Genomic DNA, 15,129 nt, shown 5'->3' with positions numbered 1-15,129 from the left:
GTTCAGTTCACACGAGCAATAAATGAGCGTTTTACTCAGAGTATTGAGTAAACATTCAGTCCAGCTGGAAAACGTTGCTGCCACCTTTACTCGACCTCGGGATAAGCAGAATAAAATATGCAGAAAGAAGCGACGCTGGATTGTTTCCACACGAGTCATGAACTTTATTTTTGATTTCAGACAAAATCTTTTTAAAGGTCGGGGACAAAATGAGGGAGCGAGGAAACGTTGACAGAGGAAAGGAAACAAAGGGGGCTTTCTTAACGAGCTCAAGCAGGTGTGTTGTCGGTGGTGTGCTTGCCTGTCGCCATGGTGATCGGCATGGAGACAAGCTGGTTTCCCAGGGCGGCTGCAGGCTGAGGGTCCAGGTACTCAGTCATGACGGGGATCTGGCTGAAGTGGCGACGAGCCAGCGTGTGCTTGTGCTGGATCCTGCGGATGAACGTCGACTCGTACGCCTGAGATTCACACACACACACACACACACACACACACACACACACACACACACACATACACACACTGTGTGTTCACTGTTTGACCAGATAATGTAAGAGAACAGCAAAACAAAGTGCTGTGAAGCGCTTTACTGTGGAAGACTTCAACGTAAAAATCCACCTAAAGCCTGTGTGCTGGTTCATCAGTAAATCCCACAGAAACTTTTTTCACACAGACTGAACTTCTCAAGGCGAGCTGCACGTGTTTACACAGACAACCCAACTCCTTCCAGAACTTTCCTGGCAGTAAACTGTCCACGAGAAGTTGTGGTGAGCCGGTGTGTGAAGGCAGCACGTTGAGTTATAAGTCGAGATGTAAATATAGTTCGACCTGCTCAGTAGAATAGACTAGAATGCATTTATTTTCATCATACAAATGTACAATTAAATTATTTGGCTTCACCTTAAAGTGCACACAGCTAAACAGAAAAACAACAGAAGAAGAATATTAAACTCTAATTAATGGTAGGAGTTATTTACAGGTAGCAGCATTATGTACATTTATAACATAAATATTTGCACTGTATGAAATGTAAAACTATAGCAGAAACATAAAGAAGATATTGCACAGATCAAAATGTCGCATGTTGCAGAAATATACTCTTGTTTCATGTGCAATATTTATTTTCATACGGTGCAATATTCATGTACATGTGTGTGGTGAGGTCAGTGCATGTTCCATCGTTTGTTTGACGCTCAGTCAGCCTTTAAGATAAGGAGACGGTTACATTTCTAATCAGCAGGCAGGAATGCAAAGACGTGTGAACAGCTGCAGCTCGTCATTCATTCCCAGGCGTGTGAACGTTTACACACCTTGTGGACGTCTTCCACCTCCAGGTGAGCCGACGTCTCTTCTTTGGACAGCAGGATGCAGTTCCAGGGGCTCCAGTCTCTGTCGCGCTCCCAGCGGACAAACAAAAGGCTGAAGAGGTCGCTGCTGCCGTGGAGGGCGGAGCGGGACGCCCAGATCACCTCCAACAGGTACTTCAAGTCCTCCGCCTGACAGAAGAAACACGTGTCGTTGATGTATCGAAGCAGACAGGAAACAGGAGCGCTCGTCTGTGGTTCGCTCACCTGCAGCAGGAAGGGAATCTTGGCCTCCGGGTTGATCTGCTTCTCGTCGTCTCTCAGCCTCTGCAGGATGTTCCTGTAGCACGATAAGTCAGTGCGGGGTCCGCCTATGTTTTCCAGTCCGACGCAGTCTCTGCAGCGGCCGCAGTGACGGGCGTTGGCGGCTGGGTTGAAGTCGGCAGATTGCAGGTAGCGTTTGCAGCCGCGGCAGACAAACATGTTGTTCTTCAGCTGCGAGGGATTCTGGGGAACCTTGGGTTTATTTCAGATCATGTGGATATAATTAACCCATCTGTGGGAGGTCACGGCGTGTACAATGTGACATCAGAGCAGCGGGGCTCTTTGTTTACCTTCAGCAGCCTGGCAGCCTCGGGGTTAAACGCCGGCGTTTTGATGTACTGGAGGAACAGAGTGGAGGTCCTCTTCCTCAGTCCCTCCAGGCTGGCTGCCTTTATCCCCCGAATCATCAGATCCACCTCCCTGTCAATCAAATCCACGATGTCCCGGGTCAGCTGACACTGGTTCTCCTGTCCAATAGGAAAGAAACAACAAGAACAACAGGAACAGTATGCTGTCGTTATGAGACGATGTGGAATCATATCTGTTTAAATTCTGTCCTTGATTTGTTTACGTATAGTTTGTGCACTCTCTTCTACAGAGCTGCAGGATTGACATGTTTCCTGCAGAAGTTAGCGTCACACTGACAACATGAGCGACATTCATTCAATCATGGATTTTTGCAGAAGGGAGATTTTGAAGTGCTGTTTGAGAACTGGCAGCATGTGGACTACGTGCATATGATTCACCTTCCAAACAGCAGCATCACCTGCTCTTTGTCACACTTCAGCTCTCACTGACTCTAAAAACACGTTCAGTATTTACTCTGACTTGGCTTCTTGCTCAGTCAAACCTTTTGTTTCTCTTCTTAGCTTCTTCTAAAGTTCATCTAGCTGCAGCGACCTCCTGACAGAACGGGGGGGGGGGGAGTCATTCCTGCTGCACCTTTTTTAAAGTATTTTTTTAGTGTTTGTTATTTTACAAGCTGCCTTTGTTTCCCTTCCATCGGCTTTCCTCAGACTTCTCATTCTGGGCTTTTCTCCGTGCACGCCTACAGAGCTTTCATGGAAGAGGAGTCCTTTAAATACTTCCTGTTTTATTAACTCTGGTGCCCTGCGAAAACAGTGCAGAAAGACAGCGAGGGGAAAGCATGCTTCTCGTACAACACATAACACAGTGCAAAAGGTAGAACGAACACTTGAGCCACTTAAAGGACTGTAGAGGAAAATAACCCGGCACATTTGCAGAAATGTCCATCGCTGTGCAAAATGAAAAGAACATCTCAATAAGTACTGTTCAGAATAGCTTTCTATATTGAGAATAAATTGTTGAATGCATTGAAGCACACACACAGACAAACAGGTTGTGCATCATTAATATTAAAGTGTGAGCTTGCAGACAGGACAGAAGTGTGTGTGTGTGTGTGTGTGTGTGTGTGTGTGTGTGTGTGCTGCACCTTCACGGTGTGTTTGAGGGTCATGAGGACGTGGAGTCTCTCCTCCTGGTTGACGACGCTCTCGTTGCTGCTGTTGTAAAGTTCTTTCAGCTCTCTGGCTCGGATGGTGTGCTGTGTGTCCATCTCGATCAGTCGACCGTCTGCTGCTCTCCACTGATGAGGAGCTGCAGACTGTAACGCACACACACACACACACACACACACACACACACACATACTCTCAGTCCTATATCAAAAACCCACATGATGTACATCCAACATGGGACTTTTCAGGTCTGGTCTGAAACACCTTCTCACCTTCTCCAGGAAGCTCCTGACTGTTTTGTCGTAGTTGCTGATCTGTGCGGCGATGCGATGGCGTCCGATGGCGCCGATGAGCTGAGTCTCCTGCTCCAGCAGCGAGCAGAGAGCTGCCTTCCTCTCGGCTCCTCTCAGGCTGGAGTTGATCTGCTGCTCCTCCTCGCACCTCCACTCTGACAAAACGTACGCACAGACACCAACAATTTGACTCTCCAGCTTCAGCACACAGATTTAGCTCCGAGTGAGACCTCCCCGTGCACGGCTTACTCTCTAAAGCGTGGAACAGCAGGTTAAAGTCCTCCCTCCTCTGCGGGTTCATCCAGCGGTGGCGGCGGTCTCTCAGCTGCTCCTCCTTCTCCTCCTTCCTCCTCGTCTCCTGCAGCTCCAGCCAGGCCAGCCGCCGGCTGCGGTCGCTCTTCAGCCGGCTCACTTCCTGCTGGGCCAGCCAGCGCCGAGCAAACGACTGCAGACGGATTACCTGGAAGGAGACGAGAGAGGAGGGACGCATGTCACCGCAGCAGAAAGACAAACAGGAGATGTTTTATTTTTATTGACTTTAAATGTTTTCAGTGCATCACTATGGTATGTTGAGGCTGCACCACCACGCAGGCTGGATTTGTTGATGATGACTGAAAACCTTTGAACAAACTTTCATCTATTAAGTCGGCATAGAAAGAGACTTCACGCCTCAGGTGGGACATTTCAGAGAATTTAACTGAAATGTAGAAAAGTGCGTAAAAAATTCCAGACGCACAAACACACTAACTCATGACCCCGCTGACCTTTCCTGTCGTAGCGACATTATCCCGACACATTTCTTTATACTCATATTCACACAACACACTCGGCGTTCACCTACAGCGTTCAGCCTCCTGTCGTGATACGCATCGGCGGTGATGTAGTTGCCCGGGGCGACCAGCGTGTCGCTCACACAGGAGACGTAGCAGCCGATCCCGGTCATCTGGGTGGAGACGTGGACCGCACACTGCTGGACCTGAGACCTCGTCTGCACCGTCTGACGGAGAAGAAACACACAGAGTGAGATTCTTTTAAAGCACAGAATAATACATTCAACTTCAGTTCCCCGGGTCGATGCCTCCTGCGGAGAATAAAGTGACCCCAGGAGCTGTATCACATTTCATTTGCAAATGGTCCTCGCGCCCGACGACAGATAGACGAGCTAACAACATTATTCAGTCTGGCCTCAGTGCTGCTCTGGATGAGCTGTGTGATGCAGAGAAGCAGAGAACCCCTGCAGGCTGGAGCCCAGGTCACAGGCTCAAGGCTCAGAGCAGGAGGAGGAGGCGGGCGGCTGCAGACACAGATTGATGCCACTGCTCAAATAAATAATGGAGAGGGAAACCTGTGTAGTGTCAGAGAGAGATTTAATTATTGCTGACCTTTAAAACATGTCTGAAACATTTTGTGTGTGTGCAACAAGATGCTACACGCGTGTAGCAGATGCATTCGTCATATAAGAGCAGCTTTATCAGACGCTCCAGTACTAAAGGAAAGGAGACATCAACCTCTGGAGCTGAAACAATCAAATCAAAGCTCACAGGCTGCGTCAGGAGAGGAGTCACCTGTGAATCCAAGAGATCATTCCTGAGAGAAAACGATCCAGAACAGAGGAGCTGTGCACCTGTGCTTTTCAAAGTGTCTGCAGAGTTCTTTCACTTCTCTCACTAAACAATAACAGAAGAAACAGTTTGATGCTGTCTTTAAGTGGCCTTCCCTCAGTGCTCCGTCTGCACACCGCCGCCCCCCCTCCACCATGTGTCATCTGCCTACGAGCTGGTCCTGCAGCCTGGGTTTTGTTTGTTGAGAGATGACCTTTTAAAGCTCAAGACCGGGGTCAAAGGTCATCTCGTCTTCACAGATAACTGAAGTAACGATCCCGAAAATAAAATACTTTAGTGCCATTTCAGCTGCTTTTATTCATTTTTGAAAAAGTGACTTGAACAACCCGACCTGATTCCTGGAAAATCAAACATGTAAAAGGAAGACGAGAGAGAAGATGTTTAATAAAAGAGAAAAGCAGCTTGGAATAGAGAGAGACGACGCGGATCATGAGGCCGACACGATGCTGTGCTGCGATGTGTAAACAAACTGTAGAGAGGGGCAACAGGTCAGCTCATCACTGTGACAACACACACACACACACACACACACACACACGCCTCATTAGTGCAGCACTGAGCGTCTGCACATACGTCACTGTGTATGTTCACGTCATGCGGGTCAGGTGTAATCCAAAGGCAGAAGGAGCTGTTTGCAAAAGGATGAAGATGAATCATCCACATACTGATACACTTTCCCCATCGATGAGCTAACACACACACACACACACACACACACACACACACACACACCTCTCTGAATCAAAGCAGGACGAACTTCATCACTGTTGGACTTTAAGAAAGTTTTAAGAGGGTAACCGTTGATTGGATTTAAATCAGGATCCTTCAGGTGGAGTCGAAGGGTTAAAAGCGACGATGATGATGTAAAAGATTTATTTCTGAACTATAAAACTGTGCGCACACGTTGTCAATAATCTTCCTTATTTGTTCAAAGAATTGCACGAGACTGTCAGAAATCAGGTAATTAACGGCGGCGCTCAGCAGAGAGGCGTGACTGTGACCGTTTGTCTTCTGTCTTCTGCTCCAACGAGCTCATTTGCATCTTTTTTTCTGGCTGTAATTACATTGTTTAATTTGCACATGGAGTCGTGTTTCTGTGTGACGGCTGAGTAAAAATGCTGCTCTGCAGTAATGGATGACCTTTAAATGCACCACGCACACACACACACACACACACACACACACACAGACCTGCTGTGTGTGTGTGTGTGTGTGTTCTGTAGAATGGAGACAGACGCTGATGCTCTTGTGTGATATTTCGGTACCTGTGTGTCACGGCTGAAGACGAGCACTCCTCGGTCAGGCCGCCTCTTGGGCCGTGTCTGGACGGCGGCGTGGTGGTACTCGGCCCCCGTCAGCCGGTGTTTGTAGCCCCCCAGGAAGGGCTTCTGCTGACGGGGACGCTCGATCTCCACCACCACCTCCTCAAACGCGCTCTGACCTGCAAGTGAGAGAGTCCTGTGACTGGTGTTTCAGTGACGTCTCAGCATCCTTAAGAGCTCAGGATGGGATTTAATAAATCACTAACAGCCAGATTATTTATAAAACATGGCGCTCAGGCCCAGCTGTGATCTGCTTAACGTTTGTTCATGAAGATATAAAAGTACCCAAACAACGCAGACGCACGTCTTAAAACTAGAGAAGTGAGGTGGTGGTGTTTGGACCTGTTTGTACTCGGACTGTGATGACGTCCTGCGTGGTGTCGTGCTGCCGCGCTCGAACGGGGCGAAGCGGGTGTGTGTTCGGATCCGCCGAGCTCATCTCCATCCGGGTGGAGCCGTGAGGGCGGACCCCGAGCTCCATCAGGCTCTGCTGCTCCTCCACCTCTCTGCCTGTGAGAGAACAGAAGGCTCCCATTCAACAGTTCACTTCATTACGTTTAACAACGTCTGTGAGATTCTCCTGAACTCCTCAAAAACGTTATTTCGGTCAATTATTTCGCCCCTGTAATAATGTTGATTGGTGTATTATATATCTTTAGAAAGCCTGATTTGTCATGTTTACATAGATACAGATATTAAAAAAAAAAGACTGGAGGGTACGGATCTAATATTTTGGTAAAATTCAAAACTTTTGAAAGTGGAGACGGCAGTAAATGTGTACCGGACCAAACCGAACCGGACCGCTTGGTGGAAACAGGGTTGAAGGCCATAGTTTGAACATAGCTTGTGTTATGTTACGTCTTAAAGACGACAGTCGGAGCCTGCAGCTGCATGCTGGGGTGGAGGAGGAGCTGAGAGAGAGAGAGAGAGAGAGAGAGAGACAGAGAGAGAGAGACGGTGCTGCTGCGGGTCAGAGCGTGCAGTGAAAGAGCAGAGACAGGGAGAGAAAGCTCTGGAATCTGACCGCTAATTAGAAAAGAGGTGTCAGGTGATGATGTGTGAAATCACTGCAGCTCCAGTCGTCGGCCTGAACGAGCTCACAGGTGTCACCTCATTTATTTTTCACAGGTCAGTATCTGATCTTTTATTCAAAATCTCTTCGTCTTTTATCTGCAGCTTTCAGAGCCTCAAAAGACAGAAACAATTATTCAAACCTGGGGGGGGGGGCGGGGGGGGGGGGGGGGGGTCTTCTAAGAGGACATGACGTAAAAAGAAAGTAAAGCGATGCACGATGCAAACAAACCTCACCTCCTCCTAAACTTCCACCTGTCATGTAAAAAAAGGAAACTGCTGGGGAGGTCAACGTACCATCCAGAGAGATGTGCAGCACCTCAGCAGGAACTCTGAGCTCTGAGGCGAGATGACGCTTCAGCTCCTCGATGCTGAGCCCGATGGCGAACGCCACGGTCATCACGTGACCCCCTGGCACCAGCACCACCTTGACTGGAAGCACACAGAGACGTGTTTGTCCCCCTCTGAAATCTCTCTATAAGTTTGGACTCTTCTCTCCAGCAGAGTCGCTGCGTTGCCTCGGAGTTATTGGCTCTGGTTGGTGTCATGTCTTTGTCGCTGCTCATAAACCTTTAATAAGATATTGATCCTGCTGTCGTGTTATTCAGGTAACCTAGAAACAGCACGTCACAGATACTTCACAGCCTGCTCTTCACCGGCTTTAATCAGTTCAACCATACAAGATCATGATCTGCATTTGGTTTGGCTTTTGCCTTCATATTTAACACGATGCTAATATAGATATGACTGAACTCAGTTGAATCTGTGAGTGTGTGTATTGATCATTACGGCTGTGTGCTGCCCTGTACTGTTTGTCCCTCCTCTCTCTCCGTACTGTAGTTGTACTGTGTTTTCTACACATGGCTCTACCTGTAGCTGTGGAGTTTCCAACGTTGCCTTTTGTCGGACACTCTCTGAGCTGCTCGGCATCATCAGGCAGGTCGGCCTGAGTTTCAGCTTCTTCCAGCACACCTGGAGGGTCCAGCAAGGTCAGATTATAACCATGTAAACACACGGATACATCTGATAATCACCACAGGATTTAATATTGTCGGTCTAACACTTGACGTCTTGGGTTATATAGAAATATTTGAAGCGTTTGATGGATTTCAACAAAGATTGAATTACTTATTTAACCAGCAGTATTTATTCCATGAATACACACAATCGTTGATATTTTCTATATACTGTATTTAAATATCCAAACATAATCACGTTTTCTGACTCACACTTGAACTTCAAACTTTTTTTTGTTTTTTTTTTACCAGTTTCTCGCGACAGCTCAGCTTGTTGTGCTTCGCTCTGAAGCTGCTCATCGTCTTCATGCAGGTCAGTCTGATGTTCAGCATCGTCCGCAGCATCCGGCACACCTGCATCTGTCAGTTCAGATCGGGAAGACATCACTTATGTCTCAGTGTTCAATAATAATCAAAGGTAACGACCCATATGAGGATAAATAAAAATGATTTATTTAAACAAATAAGGCAGAAATGAAAGCGGAAATAGTTTCAGTTCTGATAATAAAATGTCTGACACCTGAGGAGGTAAACCTGGACTCACCTGAGGAGGTCAACCTGGACTCACCTGAGGAGGTTAAACTGGACTCACCTGAGGAGGTTAACCTGGACTCACCTGTGTGCTGTCGGGCAGCGTTCAGCTCCTCTCCATCATGGCCCGGATCTCTGTCTCCCTCTGGAGGCTGTTCAGATGTACCTCCGTCTGGTTGTGTGTTTGAAGCCGTGTTCGCCTCCTGCTCTGTGTTTCCTCTTTGCTCCGACATGTCAGCGCTAGCTGCCCCTGGCTAACGCTCAGCTGACTCGTTAGCTTTCCTCACGTACACTTAACAAACTGTGCCGGAAATCCACCGGAAGCTCATGTCCGTACGAACAGAATCGTTTCCTCCACTTCCCGTCAAAACGTCTCTTTTAATCCGTGTTTATCTCCTTTATTTTTAAAGGAGACTTTCAGTTAGCAAAGCACAGCTAACGCTGTCTTCCCTGACGCGAGATTGGTTACCGGGCAACGCCAGAGTGTACACGTTACTATAGCAACCATAAACGTAACTCCGTTTTGTCCCCTTCTCTTCTGGATTTCTTTGTTTATATGTATTTATTGATGTTATATTTATTTATGTAGGCTCTTTAATGGCCACTAAAATATCCGTGTAAGTAAGTAAAGTTTATTTATAGAGCACCTATCCAGAGGAGACGTCACAAAGTGAACAAGTGAGGTCACAATGAAATTAAAAAAACAGATAATACAAACAGTCACATGAAATTAAATACAGACAGGTCAAACTAAGTCTGAACAGATTTGTATACAGCTGGGGGGGGGGGGGGGGGGGGGGGGGGGGGGGTTGTCCACAGAGGTCAAGGCTCTCATTCTGGAACAGGACAGTTCCAAAATGTTGGAGCCACAACCTCAAAGGCTCGCTCTCCTTTGGTTTTTAGCCTTGAGCGAGGAACGACCAGCATTTATATCAATTTCAGGGTTTCTTCTTTCTTTCTTTTTTGTTTTGTTAAAACATTCACAAAGTATTTTGCTGTGTAGCAGCGCTTGAGACCTTGCTCTGAGAAAGTCTCCTCATTAAGTATATTTTACTCGCTTCATTTTCCTCTAAGCTATCTTGCAGGAGCGTGCAGGCTACTTTCAAACTGTTTAATTACACAGAATGAGATGGGTAAAATGATTGAGTTGGTATTTCAAGCAGACAATCTTTAACTTCTGTTAGGGTTATATAAAGAGGATTGTTGTGCAGGTTTGTCACTGTGCTGCTGAGGATCTGGTTTAGTGTCCATTACCTCGAACATCTCCAAACAGAAGCACTGCTTATTACATTTGGACAGGTTAAGAGCTCCTTGTGTCAATGCAGGAATGAAATCTGATCTGGTAGTTTTGAAGCATACCACCATGAACATACTGTCGGTATACAGAAGGTTTATGGTGAGCTATATGCTTCTATTTCCATGTCTGGGAGCCAGAGAAGGCGACATGGTGGCCCCTGTAAAGCTCCACTAATCTGCTGCTGGATCCGCAGAGATCACTCGTCCTGCAGCGGAGCGGGCAGAGGACATGGGGGCCCCCCCCCCTCCCGGTGTAAACCTGTCACACACGGGTACTCATTTATCCAGCGGAGGTATTCCTGTGCTGGAAACACAGATTCACACTGACGCACTTAATCCCCTCACTGGGACCGAGGAGGGCGAAAGAGATCAGGACCTCCTGATCTGGGATCTGGAGAAGAATGTGATTCAAAATGACTGCCCGTATATTACAAAATAACAGAATACATCATGATTTAAATGTGATGCAATATGACCACATGAGGAAAGAAATACATTGACACAGGGACTGTAGGTGAACTAACCCTAACCCTTCCTACCATCGTTGCTAATGTTGTTCCCTAGTGGGTCCTAGTGGGACATTCTGAGCTGCTGCTGTGGTTTAAAGTTCGTCGGGCTCCTAAGTGGCCTAGGGCCTCCAAGCAGTTTCCTGCCATGCTTGGTGACAAGGAACGCATCTGCATAACCGAGACCACAGTGCACCGAGACCGAGAGAAGACCAAGACATTTAAGGATGGAGACCGAGTCAAGACCAAGACCTGGACCATAAATATCACAGAGAAGTCTTTATCTTGTGCTTCTGGGCCGAGGCCCCAGAAAGGTGCAGCTGTAACCGGAGAGCCTTTCAGCAGTGGTCTTGACTGGTCTAGATTTAAAATCTTGAGAAGTAATCTTGAGTAAGCGAGTAAAAATGCTTTCAAGACAAGACTGAGACTTTCAAATGGTAGTCTTGCGACAAAGACCTGCGGTATTTTAAGTACTTTAAAACTGCTCGTCAAATTTTAAATAACTAAAATTAAGAGACAAATCTTTTTCATGGATTAAATCTGTTTTTTTTTCTTTCCAAAAGGCCAAAATCATGCAAAACAAAAAGGGCAGAATTAAAAGAAACACTGAATTCGAGCTTAACTAAAAAGACACAAACATTTAAAGCTCTTTGTCTACTTTCAGATATCATCTTCATGTCTTTACAATGTTAAGCAAACAATGCGCTTCACTAGACGGCATTCGGGTAGTAAATCCATGGACAATTAATCTATAAATAGTTTTTAATGCAACTTAACTCTGTTGACAGTCCTGACATTGTTAGTGATGAGGTGTTTGCTTGTTTATGACTAGCTGTCGTCTTAAGGGACACCTCCAGACGGGTGAATAAAGAGCAACAGGAAGTAAATAAAGAACAGATCTCCAGACACATACTGAATGAAAGGTGATTGTAGTGCAATGATGATGGTGCAACGGACCAGAACTTCAACTTTCACTTTATTTGTCCCAATTTTTTACAGTCTATTGTCCCAACAATGACAGCAGACAATACAAGGACATCCAACAAGACAGGAAAAAAAGAAAAAGGACAAAAGTACATGACCAACACGGACACAATGCAAGTGGCTACGAATACAAGAATCACTGCAACGTTTTCATACACTGAAGTTTCCCAAATAACTGATCCCTACTGTCCCACTGCTTGGAATTGATTGGTTGAAAGATTCGTCACTTCCTGTTTGACAACAATAAGCCAAACCTCGCCGTGTTTAAACCACAGACGGTGATCATTCACGTCTGTTTATTTCTCCTCGAGGCACACAGCCTTCACTGAGACAAAGCTGGATTGAGTTTTGTGATAAAGATCCACATGCTAGAGACAAAGTGGATGAACCGCTTGATGTCTTCCAGCGTTTTTCTCCTTTTGTTGAATTTATTAGTTAGCTATTAGCGGTTAGCAGTTAGCGGGTAGCTGTTAGCAGTTAGCAGCTATCATACACAGCATACGGCTTACACGTGGGTGGCTGAGGAAACAAACAGGATCAGGCTTAACCGAACCAAACTGTACTGATCCGTACCGGACTGCTATGTGGAAAGGGGGCTTTTTTTTACACATCTATGTTTAAGGTAACCATGGTAACGGCTCAACAATGTCAGTTTGAAATATAAACGGAGCTTTGAAGAGAGAAGTTGAAACGATTTTTCTAAAATGTCTGAAGTTGAGTTGCTGAGAGCTTTCACCGAGCAGAGACTGCCTGCAGCTGCTGAAGAAATTCTGGAGCAGTTTGAAGGAACAAAAGCAGAATATGAGGAGGAAATCCGTCGATTAAAACGGGAAATGAAGCAACAACTTCACCTGCTGGATGCTGCTTTCAACCCTAGAGTCTGCCTCCACAGATTAGGTTTGTTTTGGTTTTTTATGCTTTTTTATTTCCAGTCAAATGTGAACATTACCTGTTTGTTTGATTTTGATTCAGTCACTCGTGACTCCGCCCACTGAGACATCTCGTGCATACCCTGTATAAAGTAGTGCTATCAGTGGTTTCATCTGATTAGTAAATTCAGGTTTTTAGCACTTTATGTATTTCACTGTTTTCACAGATGTGCAGCAGCTGGTGGTGAGTCAAGACGAGGTTTCCCCTGAGCAGCAGGATCTGAGCCCTAGACTGGACCAGAGCGAGCCACCAAACTCAGCACAAATTAAAGATGAAGAGAAGGAACTGTGGGGCAGACAGGAAGGAGAGCAGCTTCAAGGGCCAGAGGAGTTTGATATCAGCATGTTAACATTCCAACTTGTCCCCGTGAAGAAGGAAGAAGAAGACGAAGAGAAACCTCAGATCTCACAGCTTCATGAAAATCAATGTGAAGAGAGCAGAGACACACAGAATATAAAAACAGAAGCTGACGGAGAGGACTGTGGAGGAGCAGAACCAGGCAGAGACTTTAATCCAGACAGTCATTTACAGCCAGATACTCCTGACAAGACTTCCGACTTTTCTGGATCTGATACTGATGACAGTGGTGATTGGGAGGAGAGAGATGAACCTCAGGAAGGTTTAAAACTTCTGCCAAACAAAGACATAGCAGATACTCCTGACAACCCTTCACTCTCTGAATCAAAGACAGATGACACACGGTGGGCTTTTGAGGGCTCCAGGAATCATCAGGAAGATTTAAACCCTGTGCAAAACGAAGATGTACCTGTGAGTAATGTGGTATGTAATACAGCTAAAATATCAGTCAGCTCCTCTGAATGTTTTACAAGCTTCGGACAAAAGAAACCAAAAAAACAAAAAGGAATCCAAACGGGAGTGAAACTTTTGAATTGTAAAAAAATCAGCTGTTCACTTTGTAAAAAAGGTTTTTCTTCTCAAGCAGCTGTTGTTCTACACATGAGGACCCATACAGGAGAGAAACCCTTCAAGTGTTCAATTTGTGATAAAAGATTTACACAAAATGGAAATCTGAAGTCCCACAAGGCAGTTCACTCAGAAGAGAAACCATTTAGCTGTTCAGTTTGTGGTAAAAGATATACACTAAATGGAAGTTTGAAGTACCATATGGCAGTTCACTCAGGAGAGAAACCATTTCGCTGTTCAGTTTGTAAAAACAGTTTTTCTTCCCAAAAAGGTTTTGTGAGGCACATGAGGACCCATACAGGGGAGAAACCCTTCAAATGTTCAGTTTGTAATAAAAGATTTACCCTCAATCAAAATCTGAAGACCCACATGACAGTTCACTCAGGAGAGAAACCATTTAGCTGTTCAGTTTGTAGTGAAAGTTTTGCACTAAATAGATATCTGAAGTCCCACATGGCAGTTCATTCAGAAGAGAAACCATTTAGCTGTTCAGTTTGTGGTAAAAGATTTACCCTAAATCAAAATCTGAAGACCCACATGACAGTTCACTCAGGAGAGAAACCATTTAGCTGTTCAGTTTGTAGCGAAAGATTTGCACTTAATAGATATCTGAAGTACCACATGGCAGTTCACTCAGGGGAGAAACCGTTTAGCTGTTCAGTTTGTGGTAAAAGATTTCCACTAAATGGACATCTGAAGTCCCACATGGTAGTTCACTCAGGAGAGAAACCATTTAGCTGTTCAGCTTGTGGTAAAAGATTTTCACTAAATGGAAATCTGAGGCAACACTATGCAGTTCACTCAGAAGATAAACCATTTAGCTGTTCAGTTTGTGGTCAAAGATTTACACAAAATGGAGATCTGAGGCGACACTCTGCAGTTCACTCAGAAGAGAAACCATTTAGCTGTTCAGTTTGTGGTAAAAGATTTACACTAAATGCAAATTTGAGGCGACACTCGGCAGTTCACTCAGAAGAGAAACCATTTAGCTGTTCAGTTTGTGGTAAAAGATTTACACTAAATGCAAGTCTGAGGCGACACTCTGCAGTTCACTTAGAAGAGAAACCATTTAGCTGTTCAGTTTGTGGTAAAAGATTTATACGAATTGTACTTCTGAAACGCCACCTGGCAGTTCACACATGAGAGAGACCATTGAGTTGTTCATATTTTTATAAAAACGGTCTCTCAACGTGATTGTTCCAAACGTCACATGCTTGTTTGTGAAAGAAGGAAAATTCAAAATGTCTGTAATGCCAATTAATTCCTGTAGGAATCTATCAGAAAAGGTCAGACACATCTTAACGATGTTCAGATAAAAAAAAAAACACAACAGACTCCAAAATGCGTCTTCTTCAGTTTGATGTTTTCAGCAGACAAAGTCACATGATTAAATAAATTCTGCATTCTGAAACAGTTTTTAAAAAATGATTTACAAACATGTTGTATTTGTTTTGATTTGTATGTAAAAAAAAACTTTGTTCCAAATCTAAAATAAAGTCTTGTTTGCAATATTTCTTTGGTTGTGTTT

General features: G+C 45.2%; 2 protein-coding genes across 3 annotated transcripts; one reads left to right on the top strand and one right to left on the bottom strand.

The window, feature by feature from the left end:
• Positions 1–140: 140 nt before the first annotated feature.
• Positions 141–9,453, bottom strand: iqub (IQ motif and ubiquitin domain containing). Of its 2 annotated transcripts, none has more exons than XM_079345835.1 (14): positions 9,047–9,453; positions 8,732–8,790; positions 8,285–8,387; positions 7,712–7,846; positions 6,686–6,853; positions 6,287–6,462; positions 4,241–4,396; positions 3,649–3,859; positions 3,379–3,554; positions 3,082–3,252; positions 1,919–2,095; positions 1,572–1,820; positions 1,311–1,496; positions 141–458 (listed from the first exon to the last, which is right to left on the bottom strand). In XM_079345835.1, the coding sequence occupies exons 1-14, from the start codon at positions 9,192–9,194 to the stop codon at positions 270–272; spliced, it is 2,304 nt and encodes a 767-aa protein (XP_079201961.1). In that variant the 5' UTR covers positions 9,195–9,453; the 3' UTR covers positions 141–269. The 2 variants fall into 2 exon arrangements, with proteins under 2 accessions (XP_079201961.1, XP_079201960.1); XM_079345834.1 differs by having other exon boundaries at positions 8,285–8,386; positions 8,680–8,790; positions 9,047–9,452.
• Positions 9,454–11,646: 2,193 nt separating this feature from the next.
• Positions 11,647–15,112, top strand: LOC306824959 (uncharacterized protein). The gene is made up of 3 exons (XM_079345393.1): positions 11,647–12,202; positions 12,283–12,644; positions 12,844–15,112. The coding sequence occupies exons 2-3, from the start codon at positions 12,452–12,454 to the stop codon at positions 14,742–14,744; spliced, it is 2,094 nt and encodes a 697-aa protein (XP_079201519.1). The 5' UTR covers positions 11,647–12,202; positions 12,283–12,451; the 3' UTR covers positions 14,745–15,112.
• Positions 15,113–15,129: the final 17 nt, after the last annotated feature.

Source organism: Symphodus melops, assembly GCF_947650265.1.
Source record: "Symphodus melops genome assembly, chromosome: 6".
Lineage (NCBI taxonomy): Eukaryota > Metazoa > Chordata > Actinopteri > Labriformes > Labridae > Symphodus > Symphodus melops.
Note: the sequence above shows the minus strand (reverse complement) of the source record. Positions and strands in the feature narration are given on the sequence as shown.

Coding starts and splice junctions, on each gene's coding strand:
- iqub (XM_079345834.1), bottom strand. CDS start 9,194: ATGTCGGAGCAAAGAGGAAACACAGAGCAGGAGGCGAACACGGCTTCA. Junction 1,821..1,918: donor AGGCTGCCAGGCTGCTGAAG/GTAAACAAAGAG, acceptor AATAAACCCAAG/GTTCCCCAGAATCCCTCGCA. Junction 1,497..1,571: donor AGATTCCCTTCCTGCTGCAG/GTGAGCGAACCA, acceptor TTCTTCTGTCAG/GCGGAGGACTTGAAGTACCT.
- LOC306824959 (XM_079345393.1), top strand. CDS start 12,452: ATGTCTGAAGTTGAGTTGCTGAGAGCTTTCACCGAGCAGAGACTGCCT. Junction 12,645..12,843: donor AGTCTGCCTCCACAGATTAG/GTTTGTTTTGGT, acceptor CTGTTTTCACAG/ATGTGCAGCAGCTGGTGGTG.